Raw genomic sequence first — 22,162 nt, 5'->3', positions numbered from 1 at the left:
CTTATCTAGAGTGGTCTTTTTTCCCTAATTTAAAACTTGAAAAAAGTATTTTTAAGCACTTCTGTAAAACAGGTATTTATTGTATTTCAGTATAAATATCCAATATAATTGGAAATACATCAGTATGAAGAGAAAGTCAGATTTTCTTAATGTGTAACTAAGGACACGTCCAAGCATCTGTGTCAGCAGGCCTGCAATGTATGAACTAAAACAGATGTGATCTTTCTCTTACCTGCCTGATCAGACAGGCATCTTACTCAGCAAGCTGTTAAGAATAGTGCCTGGCATACCAACAACGCAATTAGATACAGACACTACACAGGCAAATCCATTAAAAATGATCAGAAAACGTATTTAGGGTTTAGATTTAGTCCCGAAACCTAAAGAGAAAGCACAGCCTTCGAGAAACCTGAATCTGAAAACAGTTTCTTTAAAAATACTTTATACCTGTTTTTGTTACTCATTTCTAAAATCTTAGATTTATAAATACAAAATAATCTCACGCTATTCACAGGATTTTTGTAATAGCAAACCGACATGCCCACCAGCAACCAATTTGATTTCATATATCACTTGAGAAACATTACAGGCGTAAATTTCTGAAGATGAAGATCTCAGTTTCTACCAAATTCAGTATGAAATGACTGCTATTACCTTTCCTCCAGTTGCCACTGTCTCCTCATCCTGTTCATCTGAAAGGTAAAAGTATCAGGAATTAAACTAATAAAATGCACCTGACTACTCAGAATCCTTTCTAGCCATGCAATTGCTTAATTGGAAAGACTGCTTCATTTGTTTTGGGAGGGAAGTGAGAAGAAAAGCAGAGTGGACCACACATCATTAAGACAATCTCATCCATATGCAGGCACCCAATGATCCCAGACAAAGGAACACATACGAGCAGAAATACAGAGGAAGGATAATTAGAGTTTTTCCACACTTAGGAACCCATAATTAATTACTGCCTGGCCCAGTGCCCTAGATGTAGCCTTGTATAATAGGATATGGGACACTAGTTTCTCTCTTACGCCAAAGGACTAGCAAAGCTCAGGGAACCTGTGATTCACCCTAATGCTTAATCCACGCAGTAAGAAAAAAAATATACCAAAAAGAGCTCATATGTCACTTTCAGAAGAAATAAACAATGCCTACAAGGAAAAAGCCTTAAAAAGGGAAACAGTAAGTACATTCCAGCTGGAATACATATGAAAAATTAATTAATTCAATAGAAGAGTAGAATTATAGATTCTTTTTAAAACTGAGAGATTTAAAAATATTTATTCTGTTGCCCACAGGCATGACTTTACTCTAAGAGGGGTGTGTGTGCACTCATGTGTCTTTTTGCATTTATTTTACCAAGGTCCGCTACTGTTCCTCCTTTCACAGGTGTGTTTTCACTGTCTTTCTTTGGGTTCACTGCAAAAAGAAAGATTGAAATCCCAATGAGCAATCATCAGACAAGATACAATTATCAAAGTTTAACACGTTTTTACTATCTCATCAATAAACCATTTTGTTGGTCATGTTTTTGCAGTTCAGAAGAGTTCATCTGGTCAGTGTCGTCGGAGAACAACAGACCATTTATTTGGCTCCTCTCTAATTTCCCATCTGAACACAATGCAGCATCTCTCGAGGCAGTCACTGTACTGTGCTCCTCCCACCTGCACAACACGGAACGATTCTTACGTGCAAATTCAAACCAGATGAACGTCAAACTATGTGACACCCAAAATGTCTTGGTGTTAAGGACTTGTTAGGCTAACTTATTTCTGACCTATCTTTACTTACTGCATAAGTTGATGCTTTTCCCTTGCATCAGGCCTGTTACTAGAGTTTCCACTACCTTGATCAGAATTCTTTTAATCTAGGAAACTTCATACCCCAACACATGAACTCACTGGGCAAGAGCAAACCTAAAATAGCCAAACTAAACATTCAAGTGGACTGTCATAAATGTATTTCAAGAAGCCTGAAGAAGGTGAATCCGTTGCCTTTCCTGGAAGCCACATTCATATCCTCGTCAAGATCAGTTTGGATGAGCACAGACTACCTGGCCCCATGGCCATGAAGTATTCCAAAGATTTCATAACACATTTATTTTCTCTATACAGTGTAAGCAATTCTTTTAACATTCAAAGAATCCAGTTTATACATATTTTACCATTTTTGGGAAGTACCACTTCTTCTATATTAGGTACCGGTGTGGGATCCTCCATGTCCTTTGTAAGATCTTCTTGCTCATCTTCTTCTTTCTGCCCTCTCCTTTTCCCATATAAGGCTGCTTGTCTAAAAGAGATCATATACAGCTACAACCATCAGACGTTTTCACCTAGACATTATTCTTCACTAGGTAGCAGGATTAAAGGATTGGGTTAACATATTTTTGAGAAAACGTTGGTGCTTGTGGAGTTAACAAAAACTAGTCCCTCCATATTGCTAAAATAAAATAACATTTGAAAGGACACTATCAAGTTCAATTTCGCAATATAATCGGATTCTCACCCAGAAGTATCTCTTGGTTTCAAATAACTAATGATCTTGCTTCAAGACTGTAGAACACCACTGTATAAATTCTTAATTCCAACCCAGAACTGTCTCCAGCATGTTGGCAACACCTGCATACTAGTGAGATTCAAGGCAGCAGTGGTTCGCATACATTTTTCCTTTTTAAAGTTGCAATAAAGGCATCTGCTGCATAGAACAGAGGCGGCAACAGACCATTTCAAGGCACACTGCCTCATTTTAAAAAAATATATATTTTATGATCAATTCTGTGTAGAGAGAAAGTCTTTTTGGAAACAAAGCCAGAAGCTTCTTCTTACAGGATTTAACTCAGACTTGACATTAGGAACAGAAAAGTCAGATAAGCTAATTCTTTCTCATCTCAGATGATAAATTTCCAGTCCCTTTTTTTTTTTTCCCCCCAGAGCCCCACAAGACTACTAAGCAAGACTTGAGTTTTTAAGGACTTCAGTACTCTCCTCCATACCATGCACAAACCCCGTAAGTGATAAGCTGTTATCTGCATATAATCTTGACCTTTAAATAAAGGTTGAATGAGTACCAAGGGGATAAGAAACAAAAAACACCAATCTGTAGGCCAGCTGCAATCAACAAGTGCTACTCCAGTAAAATGACATTTGAGAAGTGGACTTTAAGACACCTGGCGATGTAGATTAAAAACTTCTCAGTTAAATGCAGCAATTTGTGTCTCTCTGCTTCAAAAAGCATACACATACTATTTGCTTTCACTACCAGAAGTGGTTTCTTTTAGAAGCAGCTGAGTAACTTTCATTTGGCAAGTTCTACTCCCAATGCAGCACTGAACCTTGTCACTGAGATAATATCATGACTTGCACTAGATTCTCCTCCACCTGCAGGCAATACATTTCTACGGAGGAGCAGGGAAATTATAAGTATTGCACTAGCAAAATCACGCTAATCTATTGCAGAAACAATTATTCTACTATTATCTAAGGTGTGAAAAGTGACAGAGGACAGATCTTCCCATAAGTATATCTTCAAGAAAATTAGCCTCAGCTTCCAGGAATTAGATACTTACCCTTTCTTCCCTGTCTTTTTTCTTGACTCCACAGGAGTGGGGGGTGGAGAAGGAGAATGCTTTCTCTTCCTTGTACTTGCTGCTGCTTTCCTGTCTCTCCTCTCTGGACTACGTACAGGCTGTTAGAGAAATGAAGGTATTAGCTCATCCCAAATACTACAGTTATTGAAACGCTGGAGGCTACTCTTCCTTAATACATCTTATAACAAAGGAGCTAAAAGTAGTAATATAACAAGCACCATATTCAGCTCCATACTTTCCAAATACACATCTGACATTGTGGAAAACCTTAACTTTTTTATAGCCATCCCCCAGATACCCCAGTAACTATCTATGTAAGAACTGTGCTATATAAGCAAGATTTAACAGCTAATTTCTGATGTGTTCAATATACTCCATCCATCAGGAAAGATTTCCCAGCGAGCAGCCTGGCCTCAAGGTTAAACGGGCATGTTTTCAGAGTCCTAACTTCCTGCATCAGGAGGGATACAAAAATTGGAAAATTTGGAAATTAAACAACACTGTTCAATGCACTCCCTGGTTTCGCTTAAGAGAAAGTACAAAGTGGGTCTGATCTCTTAGCATCCTCAGCAAGGGGGATGAGGGTAAAAAATAAAAAAATAAAAAGGACACATTTATGCTTCTGAAAAGATGTAACAGAAGAAATGTCAGATGAAAATTAAACTAGATTGTATTATCATAGGTACCTGAATCTGTTCAAACAGATTGAATTTTAGCAACTTTTGCACAGAGAAGGAATATTAATGTTTCAACAGGTCACTCATAAGCAAAGAACCACCTACCTCTTCATTTTTCATGGAGATTCTCTGCCGAAAACTCACTGACTTCCTGTTCTCATCTACCTCATAATCCTCTTCATTCATCCATTCATTGAATATATCTGTGTCCAAAATCCACTTGGCATGAACCTAAAGAACAAAACAATATATTGACATGCTGATATTTTGTTTTGAAAACTTAACTCCACAGCAGACCTAACAGTACAAAGGGAATACCTGCAGTTTTGTTTAGGGTCTGAAGTTACAGATATCTCAGATGAGTTTTACACATAATGACAATTCTGAGGCAATGCAATAAAGGATGAACGTGCCTGCAAGCCTACTTAATGCCTTGTCTGTTCCTCAGTCATTTTTAAGTCATCTGAAGAGCGAGGTCAGTTCTCACAGCTGGACAATTGCTCTATATTAAGTGTCCCAAAAATAGTACATTTTTGATGCCAAAAATTACCATCAAAATCTTTCAAGTACAACACAGATCAGCTTAGCGGATATGATGTGCCACAATGGAGACAAAAAAAAAAAATAGGCAGAGTTGGCCATATCTTGAAAAGAAAACATTGACTATCTTGACTTAAAATACCATCTTTAAATAAATTCCAGTTCACATCACATAACTGAACAATGAAAATAAACTGAGCTTCAGTGGATTTATACACAAAAAGCATAGTATGTGCCATTTATTTCTGAGGAACAACTAGGAATAAGTAGTGTTTGAAGAGACCAAATTACCTTCTGACCTGAGCTGCCCTTTCCTAACTCTGCTATTCAGATTAGCAGCACAGGAGCACAGACACAGAACAACATTCGACGTTATGTATAAAAAAGTCCAATAATAGGACAATAAAGGAGTATTTACTACTTTTGATTGCAATTGCTTTGTATTGTCCTCTTGCAACGAACTAAATCAGAAAGATCTTTTTCCTCCCTGTGACATCAGCAAAGAGCAGAGCTCCCATTAGAGTGAATCTTGCCATGAAGGAAGATGAGATGAGACCCTCAGGGATTCTTTAAACAGCTGCTGGTTTTCTCAGAGACGTTCTCGTTGGCTCTTATTCTAGGGACAGCTGCATGCATTCGTGTACCACGATTCTTTAGCAATATCAAGGCTTTTGGTAAATTCAGTCAAATCAAGAAACTTGCACCCTGCAGGGTACTGAGGGCATACAGAAGCTGGTACCGACATCAGTACCGAGCCAAGACAAACAAGCCAGGAGAAACAGGGGAGTCGGGGAGCCCATGGCCACACATGATCTAAAACCACACCACAGTTCTACTTTGCTTTTACTTTACTGAAGATTAAGTTGTCACTACAGTAATAATAATTCAAGAAGAAAAACAAGATTTTATTTGTACCACAGAATTCAATTTGAGATTTTCAGTTCTCCAAAATTCTCATTAAGAAGCTACTCAATTTCCACATAATCTAAGCCCGAATATTTTTGGCCATTTCCATTCTTACAGGAACAGATGAACTTTCTGCACACAGAAAATGCTCTAAACCCAGTGAGAGGTGTGAAATAACCTGGGGTTTCTAACTAGTAATTCTTTCCTCTAACAACATTCTTCAAAAAAAATAAAGATACAGCATTTTCCCCAACCCCCTCCTTAAATACTGTATAACACTATCATGCCCAGTCAGTCTCATCCCAGAGATGGCTGCGTTTCAGCAGCAGGGGAAGGATTTACTTTTAACACAAACCACCTCAAGTCATGCCAAAATAAACATGGTAATTTTGGCATTATCAGAGATGCATTAATTTGCCCTTTTCACTCCCCAGAAATTTCTCAACAGCGTTCCTTCCCAGACCAAGGAAATGTTTCAGGTATTTTCATTACAGCTCTAGAAATAGTGCTGTTTTTCCATATATATGGAAATGCAGCCATTGATACTCAGCAGCGCATTAAAACATCTAGCCAGTAACACCTGGGGATGAGCTGTATCAATACAATAACTTTGAGAAACTGTTTAAGAGAGACTTACCTTCCATGGCTTTTCAGGAATTGGAGGATCCTCAATTTCAGCATCTATTTCATTGGCATGAACCCAAGTGTCATAGCTAATGAGAAGAGTCAGAAAAAAAAAACAACAAAATTGGTCCCCTGGGCTGCTCAAACAGAAAGATCACCAGCAGGGATATTTATTCAGCAGTTTTGACATGTTGAAATCATACTGCTGGGATAGAATAGCAAATCATTTTCCACTCAATGAAAGTTAAACAAAAGAATAATCACTGGTTTCTGCTACTGGAATAGGGCACACGGAAAAGGGAGGTGTCGAGGGCATCTAATGCACGTTATTAGCTTTTTGAATTTAGAATCCATCTCAGTGAAGTCAGCTCCAGCTCCAGATGCAGGGGTACAGATAAAATTTGAGTCACCTGTTCAAACTCTGGCAGTAATTAAGTCGTTTCTGTTTTTATGAGTTTAAAGCAAGAGATACTAGACTCTTAGACTAAAAGTTTGCATGCTCTACTTCAATCCCTCCTGCTGTAGGATCTAGCTATTGTTTATATCCACTTTTCCCACACACACTATTCTCCTTTTTGGCTTTAAAGTCTTCCTAACTTTGTGGAAAGGCTTACTGTGCCCTTTGGAAATTGCAGCCTTCCTACTGGCTCTGCAGAAGACTAGGCTCCTTTCCTAACTTCACCCACCTGACAGTACCATAAATCAGTATGCATGATCAGCGTTAAAACCACCGATTAATCCTTTCAATTCTTGGAAAAAAACAATACTAAATTACTGAGTGGTTATACCTGTAAGACAACCACTGCTTGTTCTGGAACAGAAACAGTGACATTCAGTCATTCAGAGCCAAAACAACAGGAATGCAGTAGTGCCTGTTTAGATTACGTTTTAGGAAGAGTCAAAGACAGGTCTGAGCCTGCTGCTCTGCAGAACAAGAGCACAGTTGTAGCCTACACAGTTGGGATGTTCTCCATGCAGGTTCATTGCTGACAGCCACAGAGCACAGTGCACTGGTTTCAGGACAGGTAGGCTTCACCAAGCTGAAGGAGCAGCTTGTTTGAGGACATGGATTTACCTCCTTGCAAGTTCTAATCAGTACTTTGCCTTTAACAAACTTGAGAAAGATTTGGGGTGTGCTCTCCTCCCCCACCTTTATTTACCTGTCTGGAAAGAATCCCCAGTGTACCAGCACCTGCTTGTCTTTTTTCATCACAGGTCTCAGCCATTCATCTGCAAAGGGGAAAGAGATCTAGCATCAGATTCAGACTTAGCACACCAAACATCAGCCTGCTTTTCCAAAGCCAGGCATAGAGAAGTCATTGCAATTCTCCCTGATGAAGTCTTCTATAATGAAATTACGGTGTCCTGACCTGCAGCAGTAATACACTTGCTTGCATTAACTTTGCCATGCATAGACATTCACGTGCTCTGCTTGTATATGACAGATGTTACACGAGTCAAATCATTTTAATGCAGCGAATTATTACATTTCCTGCCCTGGCCATATATATTCATACCCTAACAAGCTCATGATTAAGACCCAGTGGGGCTTGAAACAGTCATCTGCTCCTCAACAGAAGGGAGGGGAGTTCCTGGCTGACAGGTGGAAGCACCGTCAGCTCATCTTGTCCCATCTCATCTCCCAGGTGCTTTGTCTGGTTGGGATAAGACAGAGCAAATCCCCCAAAATGACGTTCACTAAAGACTAATTAAAGACAACAGAAATGAGGTAACAAGAGAGAGATTCTCCAGTCTGTCAGGACTTTTTTTTTTTTTTTTTTTTAAATTGTGCAAATGGAAAAATTAAACATCCCAAAACACTTTGTCGTCAACTGGTAAATTTTTCCTCTTTTTTTAATCCTTACGACTTCTGAATCCCCTCATTAGCTTCTTTTATTGACTTACACTTCTTTCACAAGACCCTCTTCCCAGTACCAAGTTCTACCCTCAACATGTATTTAAGAAGACGGCAGGAACAGAATAAAATTTTGAAGGAAGAGAGTGATGTGATGGGGAGTGGTGATGAAACCAGCTTTAAAGAAAACATTTCCAGGAGTTTCGTGAGACTTGGATTTCAAATTTCTCCTTTCACATCAGTGTTAACACAGGCTTACTGAGCAGCGCTAATGCTTTGCTGATCTTGTGATAGGGTGTACGCTCAGTTTGACTGGTATTTTAAGGTGTTTGTTGTTGGTGGTGGTGTTTTTGTTGTTTTTTTTGTGTTTTTTTTTTTTTTTTTTTTTTTTTTAACTGCACACTGCACATCTGACCTATCCCCTGCAACTCAAAGAAAAGTATGTCCCAGAGAAAAACCCTGAATATTTGCACCTGTATAGTGTTACCCTGCTTGAATTCACAGCTTTTTTCTCACCTTACTGCAATCAGGCTTTGCAAGAGAGCTCTATCTAGCACACCTGCATGTTCACTGCCCACAAGACAGAAACTACTGTGTTCAACCCTTTTCCAAGAACCTGAGGTGGTTAAAAATAAATACAAAGCTGTAGCTAGACGTGATATTCCCAGAAGTACAGGACACACAGAACCAAGCACCAGCGGACAAACAATCCGTGACCATTCCAGTATGGAAGTGAACACTTCCATCTAGTGGAGATCAGATGCCAGGGCTTGCCAGAAAAAGCAAACTTAATGATAGCAAAGCTCAGATTCAACGATCATCATCCCCTAGACAATGAAATGTATTTGAGATGAAAAAAATAAGAGCTTGTTTTAGCTATTTGCTGAAGGATACAACTGTTTAATTGCTTTTGATGTGCCTATTTCCTATAGAGACAGACTGCATCATAATAAAGACAACAACCCAAATCTATCGAGTCTACATGTTATTGTATCCACCTTGCCAAACCACATGCAACGATAACGTATCAGCATTCCCAATCTATTGCCTGGGAAGAGTGGAACATGGCAGAAAGTTTTCACTCCCTTTTACTTTGGCATCTACGATCTTTCACACATCTCATGTTTTCCTAATGCTGTTTCACTCAACATTTCAACCAATTCTTGCACACAGGGCAGACACGTCAAGGAAGTAAAAAAAACAAAAACAACTAAAAAAAAAACAGTGGAAACTTCAATTTTAAAACCCCCACATCCATCAATATTCCTTCATTTTTCATCTAAGTTGATTTCTTCTTCAGTTCTTCCAGACTCTTAGGCTTTGGTCCCCTTCAGTATGTTATTTGGGCCAAAGAAAACGTTCATTTGCTTTGTATTACGCTGAATAATGCATTCAACAAATATTAATAGCTCGATTTCCAACTCAATCACTGAAGAGTAGTCAGTGTTATGCACCCTTTCCTGAAAACGTTACCTCTATTAAAGATGTGAGTGTTATACGTAACAGAAGTAGGACACACGATGATTTGATTTGGAGTTGTTAATCCTAAAAACACTTTGGAAGTAGCTCTCAGAGGCAGGCTAAGAACATTCTGTGCCTCTGTGAAGTCTCCCATAAGCGTTAACAGAATGTAGTTACAAGATTATTTCCACTTAAACAATTGGAAAGCATCTTTACCATCATCCATTGAGGTAGGACTTGGATAAACGTGGTGGGTAGCCTTTGATTTCTCTTCAGTTACTGTTCCCTGTGGGAAGAGTGAAATGAAAGACAACACTGCATGAGAAACCTTCACATTACCCCAAATTTCTCAGTTGTTTCTTTTCACTCACATTCCATGCAACCTAGAAATATTCGAGGCTCACCACAACGCAACCATGAAGAATACCACCTCTAATGAGCGCTAGAAAAAAGCAATTATTTCAAGAGACAATTTCTAAATACTACAATTTACATAATATTAACTCTGACAAGCGGGAACTTAACTAGAAATGGCTAACATGAGAAGGATATCCCCAGCATTCAAGGCTGTACATTAAATGACAAGAACTCCTACTCTTTGTAAAAAGACTCCTACATCACAGGAGGGAGTAAATCAGAAACATTAACTTTACACAACTTTTAGTCACATACTGAGACACAGGCACAATTTTTCTTCTTGAAGGAATTTTCTTCATGTATGAGAAGCAACAGGCAGACTCCTCGTGCTTATGTAGATGCCACAATTTTATATATATATCTACTGAACCCGTATCAGCATGGAAAAAGATTCTGCTCTATAACTAGATATCTGTTAAACAAATGCGTAATACCACATAGTCAATCAAGAAAACCCTCTCCTTTCCTCACAAGGGGGACCAGCTGGATTCTCCCAGTTGCTGCAGAGACACTGCCAGTCTCCACAGATGAATAGCCTTTGGCAAAGACAGCAGAAATTCACAGAACTCAGGCTCTTTTGCAGAAGAGGAATTATGCTTTGCTATAATTTTTTTTTATGAAAATGTTATTTAAGATTTACGCTCCATAACTATTTGACAGATTTATTTAAAGGACTTAAGAGCAGATGGGACAGTTTACAGCAAACAATGTATGAACAACTTATTTGAAGGAGTGATCAGCATCAAAAGGAGAAAAATTTCAAAAAGCATGAAGATGCATTATGTTATGGTAGAAATATTCAGAGACTACTCTGATATCAGGGACTGAAACGATCATTTCTACCCCAACAAGAGTTTGCACAACTGGGTAGAAGGAGAGGAGGTGCTCTGAGTAGCAGCAAAAAAGAAAGCTGGAAAGTGAGAAGAATTTATAATCATTCAAAGAGAAGGAAAATGGTTAGGCACGACTGAAGGACCTGCAAAGAGTTCAAGAACAATAATGGAAATTCTCCCTTCACTGCCCACGAGCTGGAGAGAACTCTCCAGGTATCTAACCTGACCTTTATGAATCATACCAGTAAGTTTCATTTGTTCCCTAAGGAGCTTCAAATAAACAACACAGAGAAACTAGGAGAACAGGAAATCTTTCTAGATGCTACGTTGACTGAAGAGAAAGGGAGAGATAACTTTAAATCAGCTCTCTGAAGGATGTAAGCAAAATATAAGGCTTATTTCCTGCCTCTGCTAAACTGAATACGACTGGAAGCTGGAGGCATAACAAGATGTATGAGTTCTCTACTGCCAGAACATTTTTTTTTGAGACAGATAGATATAAATGCTCATCTCACTCCTTAACTGCTTTCAAGATCCTAAATTATTATTCTGGTTCTTCTGAAAAGAATCCTCAACATTTATAAAGAAAATCAGATAAGGTCTGACTACAAGAAGCAGTAACATCATCTGCAAAGAGTGCAGGGAGGACAACATCCTCCTGATGATCCTAAGTCCAGAGATCCCACTACCACTGTGCTGGGGCAAGAGTGATGCAGCTCTTCTGCACAGACTGCAGCAGGACATGAAAACATCGGGGAAAAGGAGCTACATTACTGGGGAAGGAAAGGAAGAAAATGACAATGGGTAAAAATCAAGACAGTGAGCAAGCACTGGCAGCAACACAAATTAAGAATTCTGAAGAATTCTGAGGATTTGAATTCTTCAAAGGAAGAGAACTCAAAAAGCAGAATTCAAAACAATTTGTTTTTATTTCTTCACATCCCTTTTAAAGCAGGCAGTTTTGTCACCAGAGTCTCTTAAATCATTCACTGATGAAGAACCACCGCAGTCTGGGTGGGAAGGGACCCAGACAGTTTACAGGTCGTTTAAAATAATATCCTTTTACTTGCATCAAGCTATTTTCAGTGCTGTCTCCATTACATTTTTGTTACACAGCTTGTAACCAGCAGTAATCTTGGCTCATTCAGAGCCAGTTCTTCACCTGGTCCTATCTGTCAGAAGAGTTCACTTTCCAGAACATTTCTCTCAAGGCAAGTGACAAGACTGTTTACATTTTGAAGAGGTGAAGCTATTCATCTTGTTCAGTTCGTCATTTAATGTATTAAATCACAATGGCAAGACGTTGACTCTTGGGGAAATACACTACCTGAAAGGAGACGGATGTTGCTTGTGCTCTGTTCAGCCCAAGACAAAAATCAAGTAAAATAAATCAAGAAAAAAAAAATCACTACCTCTTTTAAGATTAAAACTTCTTTATGCTTGTTCCCACATATCTAGAATAGTTGTATGACACACTACCTTTTTGGTCTCAGGTTTGGATAAACTGTGAGCTTCTGCTCTATGTAAGCAGGAATTCAACACTGCTGGGCCAGCAGCAAAGTCTTTGAGAAATCATAAATCTCAAACTGGTTACTACTTTAAACTTCAACAGCTTTACTTTCTGAACAGAGTTATGATTCTGCTTCCATGTGAGGATAATTGCTAATGGCATTTTACAAATAGTTAACATTTGGTCTTAATTGACTTCTTGCTGCTGCCTTGTGCTGTCGAGACACGATCCAAATGCAGCTGGTATGCTGAAAGCACACAAATATACTCGGTCTTACAAAGTTACAAGAGACACAACATGTTTTAAGTAATTCTACATAACAGTTACCTGGTGGCGTTTGACAATATCCTTTAATTTATTAGCCAGCTTCAGTTCTATATCTGGAATGAGGTAGATGGTTGGTCTACTCAGACAGTTGTTCTAGAGGAGGGAATAGGAAATTAAATAAGAAATTAGTAGGCCATCTGTGACATAAACCAAAAAATTCCTGTTACGATCACCAATGCTTGAAAAAGCTCAAAAGGAACTGCACGTATCAGGCTGAGATACGAGACATTAATTCCAGCTCCAAAATCGTTACGACAATATTAGTTCCCTTGCAACCTCCCTACCACAGCCTTATCGTGTGTTTACATCTGGACTCTGCAGATTTGCTGTTAGCCCTGTCAGGGACATTATCACGGATGGAGGAACTCAACCCATTGTAGCTGTTCTTATGTTCCTGCTTTCACAAAAGCATCTATAATGAAAACTGTGTCTTGGATTACAAAGAATTTTTGACAGGTTCTGGAAGACTTTGCGGGAAAAAGAATTCATCTGCCATGTAGATTTGAGCACTTCTACAGTCTACAAATATATTTGTTCTATTTGCAATTTTAACATGTACTTTATGTGTTAAAGCAGCCATACAATAGCAATACTTTTTAATAAGGAAGTATCATTTATTTTTGCTGTCCTTCCTCCTATTTCCATTTTTGACAAGCACCTGAAAGTTACATTTTTACTATGTTATTTGAGTATAAGCCACAGGTTTTTGACTTTGAGAAAAATACTCCGTTATTCACATGCAACAGTAAAATAAAAAAGGAAAAAAATAACTTCAAGTCAGACTTCACACAGCTGTTACCTACTACCTTCTGGTAGTAACCCTGTACATTTGATAAAACAAGTGAGTCTAAAATGCACCCCCAGAAGTTACAGATGAAGCTCTTCAGTGGATCACAACCAAGGTACACGTGCTAGTGAATCACATTTCCTGAGCACATGAACACACGCAGAGAAACTAGTTGGTTTTGTACAAGTTTCTTGCCTGCACTAGTGTTTTCTCAATGTTCATGAACATCTCCACGTTTCGATCCATTCGGGATGGATTCTGCAGGTCAAACCTCCGCCTGTTGAAGGAAATGATTCAAAAATATTAAAAAGAAAATAACTTTCCTCCATTTAGTAGTAAAGAATCTTTCATGTTTGACATAAAAAGCAGTATATTGCGGTAGCTATGTAACAACATTTGAAGCACGATCAGAAATATTTTTGCTTCACTTGGTAACTCTCACAAGAAAAAGAATCACCATGAAGCAATCAGCAAAATGCAACTGATTCGTGAAATGTTTAGGAAACATGAAGGTCAAAATTATCCAGCAAAAACCCTGTAGCAGGGTTGTGCATTCCACTACAGTTGCAAAGGATCATTAAATAGGGACGTAATCGAATATTCAAGGTAGGTTTCAATGACTAGAGGGGGAAACTCGCGAACAAGTTCTTGTGTTTTCCTTATTTTCAGTTGCACCCACCCACCAGTCCCAGATGCTAACCCAGGAACAAAGAGCAACCCATTATATGGGATCTCCTGAACCACAGACCTGCCTGAGAACACCCCCACCCCCAGCATGTAGGTCGCTAATTAATCCATGTCAGCATTTTACGATCGTCTTTATTGGACTCTGGTGCTTTCAAGTTCCCCACGTCATTGACAAAGTAATCAAAAACTCTGGAAATAACGGTGCAGGTTTAAGAAATGGATGGAGTGACACAATCTGAGATTTCCTACTGGGGAGGAAGAACCCCGAGAGCCCTCAGCATGTGTTCTGCCAGGTCCCCCGACACGTGCAGAAGTCATGGATGAAATCACCTCAGCTGAAGAACTGGAGCAGTGTCCCCAGAGAACTGGAAAGGCTGGACAGTAAGGACACCAGTGCCACAGCTCAGCATCTGTGTTGGCACCGACTCAGGGCCACTAACTGGGTACAGGGCTGTAGGGGCCTCGGAGGGATTTGGGCCTGACCCCACACACCTCAGCAGCTTTGGATGATCAGCTTGGTGACTCTTAGGTGTCAAACACTGCCTGGTGCACTGCTAGTTTTGAAAAAAAGCTGTCAATAAGCCTGAAAATGCACTTAACCAGAGTGCTGAGCTGGCGGTCAGGGCGGGAATCGGGATTTTAGCACAAGATGCTGCTTAATGCAGCGAAGGAGCCGTGCTCTAATTACCCGGGGGTGACTGACAGGCTGCTTTCACTTCACACCCAACTTCAAGCACAACAATTTATTGCTGCAGCCGCATCCTTAATGGCACTTTCTTTTAAACACAAGCTTGTTTCCAGTAACACAGCAAATCAATCTTTAAAAGTTCATAAATATACAATGAAGGTAAGCAAAGCAAAATTGATTTTGAGGCACAAAACCCATTACTACCCAAAAATGGAATCCCACCAGCGTTATACTACTAAATTTAACAGACCCCGCAGCTGAGGCCACCACGTTTTTTCTTCGTCTGAGGCTTTCTAGTATTTTCAAAAAGAAGTTGTCCAAGCAGGTGGCACCACATAAATATGCCGTAGCGTTGGGCAGCACCAGCAAACATCCGCTGTTAGTCTAAGCCTGTTTCTATCCTCAAATGGACTCTTAGGACCTGGCAAATAATTTAATGATAACATTTGACATGTTTATTAGAAATCTTCTTTTAATTTTAAAACTGTGACCTCTCTAGACTGCGTTGTGCATGTTGAAAGCTCAATGCTGACTTCTAGAAGAAGTCATCAAGAGGTCTGCCAGTTCACTGCACAACACAACTTAATGCATTAAAATACTTTACACCTAGATGCACAGGATTTTAAGAGCCAAAATCTTCTCCAGGATTTGTGCACTGACAGCTTTATAGTCTATTTAAAATGTATGCTTCTCAGGTAAGTGTAATAGAGCTTCAAGGAAGTGAAAGAAAACAAACGCCAAATAAATACAAACTATTTTCCAAGACACCCAAAAAAAGTCTTCAGTAACCATGAAACAAAAGACATTTAAGGCATTCAAGGTTGACCAAAATTTTTACATTTGGTTGCCTAAAATCGACACCAGATTCACTTGATGCTATACATGCCCCCAGACTTTTACCTGCTTCTGAAATCCATACGTTAAGAGAAGCATGTCAATATATTAAGAAATAACACTTCGTAGTTGCCCATTTAGATAAAATGGTAGTACCAATTCTCTGTCCTCAGTTTAACTGATACCCTCTGGCAGGTTTTAGCCAACAACTACGTGAATTGCAGTGATAGACAAGGTATGTCCAGCTGCACTGGATAAGTGCATTTTTGAGACATACCTATTATGACGAGGAAAGGTACTTCTCCTATAAGACAGATCATTCACAAACAGGTTAAGCAAGAGCGACAATGCATACCATTAAAAAAATATATCATATTTCAGGCAAAACACCACATATTATTTGGTTGAGTCAGTGAAGGATACATTCCAAGATCTAAGTCTGATCCACAGAGTTAAATTCAAGTATTACTTCCCTCTACATCCCACATGCACAAACACAAGGCACTACCCACTAGTTTTGAGGAATCAGCAAGAGAGTGAGACGAGAGGAGGCAGCTGTGTATCTGAGCTTTGCTGACAAATTTCAATGAATGAAAACTAAATTTGTTAAGGCAAGAAAGCGGAACGTTTAAGTATGTCCTACTCATGAATATTTAACTCTTTTGCCTTAAGGCAGAGCAAGGCGCTCCTGAAAGAGACGCCACGCAGAATGTTACAGATATCACATCCTGGGTGTTGGCAATATCAGAGTAGGGGGAAAAAAAAGACTAATGGCTTTCTGATATAACCATCTTAGAGAGCCAATTAGCTGATATGAGTATAAACAACTCCTGAAAAACAACCGGCTGTACTAGAATAACTTGATTTTTTGCCTTTTAATTTGCTCTTGTGGGCCACAGAAACAGTCAGTTCCAGGAATGCTCCTACAGGTCTGCACAACGTCAGATCAAGAGCTATTAAAATTCATGTACGAGAACAATCTCTGCTTACTTTTATCTCATGACTTCTCATCCTCAATTCTTTTTCCCATGTTCTCAAATATCATAATTCACGCTACTGCTTTCTTGTAAAAATTATAATTTAGAATTGAACAAGTCAAACCACCACTGTGATATCACATTAATAGTTTTAATACTAGTGTCAATAGCTACATGGGCAGTGTCTAAACTACTCACATTCCTCATTTACGGAGGTTGATAAACAATGGATCACTTTGTATTTATTACTTTGTGATGGTGACGATTCGTATTTTCCTAGCCATAACTAAACCCTATAATCAGCACAGTAAGATATATTTGTATCTTACAGCTGGAAAATAAATTGTAAGATAACCAGTTAGTTTGCTCAGTTATACAGCACATAAATTGTAAAAAAAAAAAAAAAAAAAAAAAAAGTCTCAAGTTTGTAATTAGCTCCCAACCTAGAAGTTCAAGAGCTCAAACTTGGACAACTTGTCTTTAAATTTAGGAGTGAGGGTATGTCTTTAAAAAAAAAAAAAAAGCTATCATCCACAAAACAGGGGAAAAAAATTCCTCTTCCCATCTCCAACTCCCTTGCCTACCCAGTTCTCCAGAAAGTATTAAATCTCGAGTAGTTTGCATAGCCATTTCATGTGCTTAATTTCATGCAGAAGGTGTATAAATCAAAATAAAAACTTACCAGCCCTGTTCATTCTTATATTTGTAAGCAGCACCAAGAATGTGACATAATGTACCTCCAGCTTTGAAATCCATGAAGCACTTTGCCTAGAGCCAGAAAGGAAAGTGAGAACAGTGACATTCACTTTCATGTCATCGTTTTAACAATGAATACATACTTGGCAGCTGAGTTTCAGACATCTACACCTTGTCACTGTGTGATTTGCCCTAAAACGCTAAATCCAACTCATTTCTTCACTCTCACAAACAGGTACTCTGACAAGAAGTGAAATTCAAGCAGGACAGAAAGCTCTGCTGAGTCTCACCAAGCCTGTTCTCTGAAGTCACGCAGGACTGCTGCCTACACAGAAAGGCACTTTTTTTCCCCTAATTTTAGTTTGGAATTCTCTTTGCTATCTTGCTAATATCTCCTGTGACGATGTTTGTATATTCTCGGAAAAAATAAGTTACTGTCAAGTAATCTTAGCAATGGAGGAGAACTGGAGAGCTCAGCTACAGCTGAGCCAGACAGAAGCAGCACTGGAATCTGTTTTAAGCATGATCCCCAGGGTACTGACATGCTGTGGATCTGAAGTTCTCAATACACAATTTGTAACAGGAAGGAGAAAGACATGCAACAGCATTTATGAACTAAACTGGTTAAAGAAACTGACATGTCATGATTACAGAACAAATTAAAACTGTTTCTGTTCACCAGGCCTTCTCTCTTGTTACAGATTGTTTCCAAAAGGACTAATAAATCAATTTGACTGAACCACAAAAAGAAAGCGATTTAAGTTTATTTAAGCCATGTAATTAGTTACAAACATGAACTTCTTTCTAATAACTGCGGCGCTGCTCTTGGCAACTTTTATACAAAACCAGGACTTTCGAAGAGTTTACTTAGGCAAACAGGTCCATTCCCCAGGCAACTTCAGGCACATCTAAAGAAAGCTGCTCTAATAATAAACCCAACTGATAAAATTAGGCCAGTCAGTCACCCAGATAAGCTTCCAGAGCAGAAAGGCACATTCTGCCTGGGTGTCCGTGTCCCCTGGCAGCACGAGGAAGGATGCAAGCCCACGCCTCACAGCCCTGGGGCAGCGCCTACCCCACAGGCCTGCTGCAGAGACCCCAGCCCCGTACTGGAAGGAGAAATTAAACCCGTCCTCCCTCAGGAGTGTTGAACATTCCAGGATTGGCCTGGTTTATGTTTCTCAGTTAAAAAACTCACACAATTCTGCAAACAGAACTGGGAGCGGCCTGGTGGCCGGGCTCCAGACAGCAATGGCCGCCTGCGAGCTGCCTTCTGAGGGAACCGAGGGCACACAAAGAGGGAGGCACTGCACACCCATGGCAGCTTTGGGGCAGCTTTTCCTTATCAGAAACATTTCTAATCCGGATTCTAACTTACTTTTTTCAATCAGAATAGGTAATTTTCTTTAACTCAGTTAAATGACGCTTCAGGAACACAGAACGAACACCAAAGGGTCGCTGGCAGGGGAGGGAGGATTGGGCACACACAGAACAAGCACGACGCACATTTTTCAAGCTATCCTCGTGGCATTACTGACAAGCATCTAAAATTCATTCCTCAATCAGGAAGCTAATATGGGAGCATGGGAACTAAACGAAACATTGCCCTCCTTGGCTCTAGGGCTGCTGGTGGAAAGAAAAGCAGTTCTGTGAGGTATCTGATACGCCAGCGTCCAAGAACAACATAAACAAAATCCTTCACAAGCATTCAACGAGAGCAGCGCCGCTCCCGGCCTCCATCTGTTGAGAACCCTCCTGTGTGCAGAGCGGTCAGGATCCAAGGCGACCACACACGTACCTGAGCTCGAGCCGCCCGTGTTTCAGCACTATCCTTAGCAACCTCAAGTCCCTTATGGGCTGATCAGGAGCCTGAATTACAGCTCTTCCAGGCTGTAATTCCTTCCCTGGCGTATTGGCTGTCTTACCGGAGGCTCTGGGAGGTGTTGGCCGTGCCAACATGCACAGGAGGTCCGGCCAACACCTCACTGTGAAGAACAGCACAAATTCCCCTCACAGACTGGCGTCCATTTCTACTGCCTCTAGCAGGACCCTCTTATGCTAGTGGCAGCAGCCGGTTTAATGAAAGGAAAATAGCTTTTAGCAATTAGACAAAACTTGTTCTGCCGAGATGTAACTGTCAGCAACCTCCTACAGATTCCCCAACACTTCTACACAACGAAATCCAGCACAACAAGGCAATTAATGCCAACTGACCTCACAGTTTGCTGTCTTTTAAGAGTTAGTATCTTACCATTATCTTTGCTTGAAACATGCAAAGCTGTCTTTAAGACAATTAATCAACACTTTTGTATTTGAGAACTATTAAGGTTAGACAACATGCGTTTAAATGCAGTGATGAGAAGACAAGGACTGCAAGTATGCTGTATCAATCCTTCACCTAACCCATATCCAGCTACAGATGCCTTCCTGTACCAAATTTTTGCCAACAACAGCTCCAAATTAGCACCCTGTACTAAGTGCCAACTTGTTCCTGAAAAATGGGTACAGTTTTATGGTCCACGCTGCCAAAGCAAAGCACCACAGCATTCATCTCTGATCCTTTTCACCACCACTGAGATGTCACCAGATCAGAATGGAAGAAGGTGAGCTACGTTTTAATGGCATCTTGTGGTGCTTCCTGGTATGTCCCCACACATCGCAAGAATCCCCCAGTAAGCCAGTCTGAAAACTCCTTCTGGAAACAACGTGCATGAGTTCACACTCTTAATAAGAAGTTACACAAGCAAACTGTGCTGGAAAAAAGCAACCATAAAATAATAAACAGTAGTATTCTGTAAGTGGTGAAGCAAAGATAGAATTACTTTCATTTTCAGAAAAACTTCGGGTTAGGATACTGTAATGAGTTATAAACATTCCCAAGTGAATTTGTATATCCAAGAGTATCCTAAATTGCACGATCTTAGGTTCCCAGTATTTTGTGGCAATAAGTGAAGACCCTCCTGCTGATGTCCACAATGCTTACAAACACATTTATGGCAGCTGTCTTGGCCCGCAAAACCTACCCTAAACGAGCCAACTGGGTGCTTGATACCATGAGGATGCTGCAGTCCTTGCCCTCCACAACTGAAATCCCGAGCTTATTGTCCTGAACATCTGCTGCATCCCTCTTCACCGAGTGTTTAAAGTTCACACTCATGTGGGCAAGAATCTTTTCATGGTGTACAGGGTTCCAAGCACAACAGGGCTGATCTCTGAACATTATCACTAAGATAGTGCTGGTAATGATGTACCAAGTTTGAATTTTACATGGTAAAAGCAATTTTCAAAAATATTATCTCTGTATACCAATATTCTGAGTGGCTGGAAAACTGTCCTAGATGAACTAGGTAACTATGCACTACCAAAAACATGGCATAGCCAATTTTCAGCATTGATAGGATCACGGGATAGAAGGTTTCACTGGGCATTTCTGTTGATTAAACTTGTTTTTTTTGGAAAATGCATGTTATTCAGTCAATTTAGGGTGCATCAATCCAAATGGATTCGACTTAAGGTTTAGCAGATTACACAGAACGTGCACCACAAATTAAAACCTTCCCACAGCATTCAGGAAATCATTTCCAAACGTATAGAAAATAAGCTGCGTTGAACTGAAAACCTGCTTTTCAAAAAGGAGCAATTTCACCCCTTCCAGAGGATGCACTAACAAAAGCTTCAGATGACACACACATCTCCCCGTCACCTGGAAGCACGCCAGCAGCGCGGCCCCGGGATGAAGAACAAAATAGGCTATTGTAGCAGCAGAGGGTTAACCCCAGTACTCACAGGAAGCTTTGTGAAGGCAGGATTGGTGACATGTTTTCCAAAGGCATCTTCCTGGAATTGCAGCAGCTGCACCACCAGCCCAGCCAGCGTTTTATTGGTAGGAGCATCTGCTTGAACATACTGAAAGACAAAACACACACGCTCACTTGGAATAGAGGATAACACAATGCGAAGGCTGGGTTATTAATTCCCCAGAGCGCTTTTATCAGTTGCAGGGCACAGTTTAAGATTTAAGGATCGCTGGCAGGGGAGGGAGGATGGGGCACACACAGAACAAGCACGACGCACATTTTTCAAGCTGTACTCCTAAAACATAGGACCTATCTGTGAATCATCATCAATCCATGACAGCCACGGGTGTTTTAAACAAATATTAACTACTTCCATCTGTTTCATAGATCCTACTAAAGGAACGGGTTTAATTCTGGCCCACACATACCCAAGGCTTTCTGCAGCAACTTTAGCATATGCTTTGCAACAACATGAACATTTCCCAAAGTTACACTTCTAATAGAAAGCATACACGGAAAGGGAGAAATCACAGCACGGAATTAAAAAAAGAAATAGGCTGCAGAGTTTTCAGTACCTGTAGTATACTATATGCACCTACTAGATGTATTTTTCTCAGCAAGCCAGACCTCCAAGAGCAGAACAACCACCCCTTGTTCACATAGGGTACAGGGCAGTATCAGCTACCCTACAGTCATTTTTGTACCATATCAGGTTCTCCTACAGCCTCTTAAAGTAAAAGGAGCCAGAAACCTGAAAAAATAATTTTAAACCAGAGCCAGAACCTTCAAAGGTTTAAAGGGGTGGTGTTAGCAGGAACCAAGCTTTCCAAAGTCCCATCTATGCAGTGAAAGACACCACAAACACGCTGACTTTCCCATTCGGATGTTAAAGTATCCAACTACTTGAAGATTCGAGTTAAAACAAGCAGACATACATCTGAAAAATTCAAACTTCGCAACAAA

At 40.0% G+C, this 22,162-nt stretch overlaps 1 protein-coding gene across 2 annotated transcripts in view; it reads right to left on the bottom strand.

The window, feature by feature from the left end:
• Nucleotides 1-22,162, bottom strand: part of SMARCC1 (SWI/SNF related BAF chromatin remodeling complex subunit C1) — a 78,191-nt gene that overhangs the window by 50,267 nt on the left and 5,762 nt on the right. The window contains exons 2-14 of one of the 2 annotated variants that reach the window (XM_068673148.1): nt 21,189-21,308; nt 17,389-17,474; nt 16,007-16,033; nt 13,716-13,797; nt 12,734-12,826; nt 9,863-9,932; nt 7,491-7,560; nt 6,344-6,419; nt 4,366-4,491; nt 3,563-3,681; nt 2,162-2,286; nt 1,357-1,416; nt 655-692 (exon numbers count right to left, since the gene is read on the bottom strand). In XM_068673148.1, the coding sequence (XP_068529249.1) occupies nt 655-692; nt 1,357-1,416; nt 2,162-2,286; nt 3,563-3,681; nt 4,366-4,491; nt 6,344-6,419; nt 7,491-7,560; nt 9,863-9,932; nt 12,734-12,826; nt 13,716-13,797; nt 16,007-16,033; nt 17,389-17,474; nt 21,189-21,308 (1,092 nt within the window). The remainder of the gene's footprint in view (nt 1-654; nt 693-1,356; nt 1,417-2,161; nt 2,287-3,562; nt 3,682-4,365; nt 4,492-6,343; nt 6,420-7,490; nt 7,561-9,862; nt 9,933-12,733; nt 12,827-13,715; nt 13,798-16,006; nt 16,034-17,388; nt 17,475-21,188; nt 21,309-22,162) is intronic. The other variant, XM_068673149.1, reaches the window with a different exon arrangement.

The sequence above is a fragment of the Anas acuta genome, chromosome 2 (assembly GCF_963932015.1).
Source record: "Anas acuta chromosome 2, bAnaAcu1.1, whole genome shotgun sequence".
NCBI classification, from domain to species: domain Eukaryota; kingdom Metazoa; phylum Chordata; class Aves; order Anseriformes; family Anatidae; genus Anas; species Anas acuta.
The sequence above is the reverse complement of the archived record's forward strand: the minus strand, read 5'-3'. Positions and strand labels throughout refer to the sequence as shown.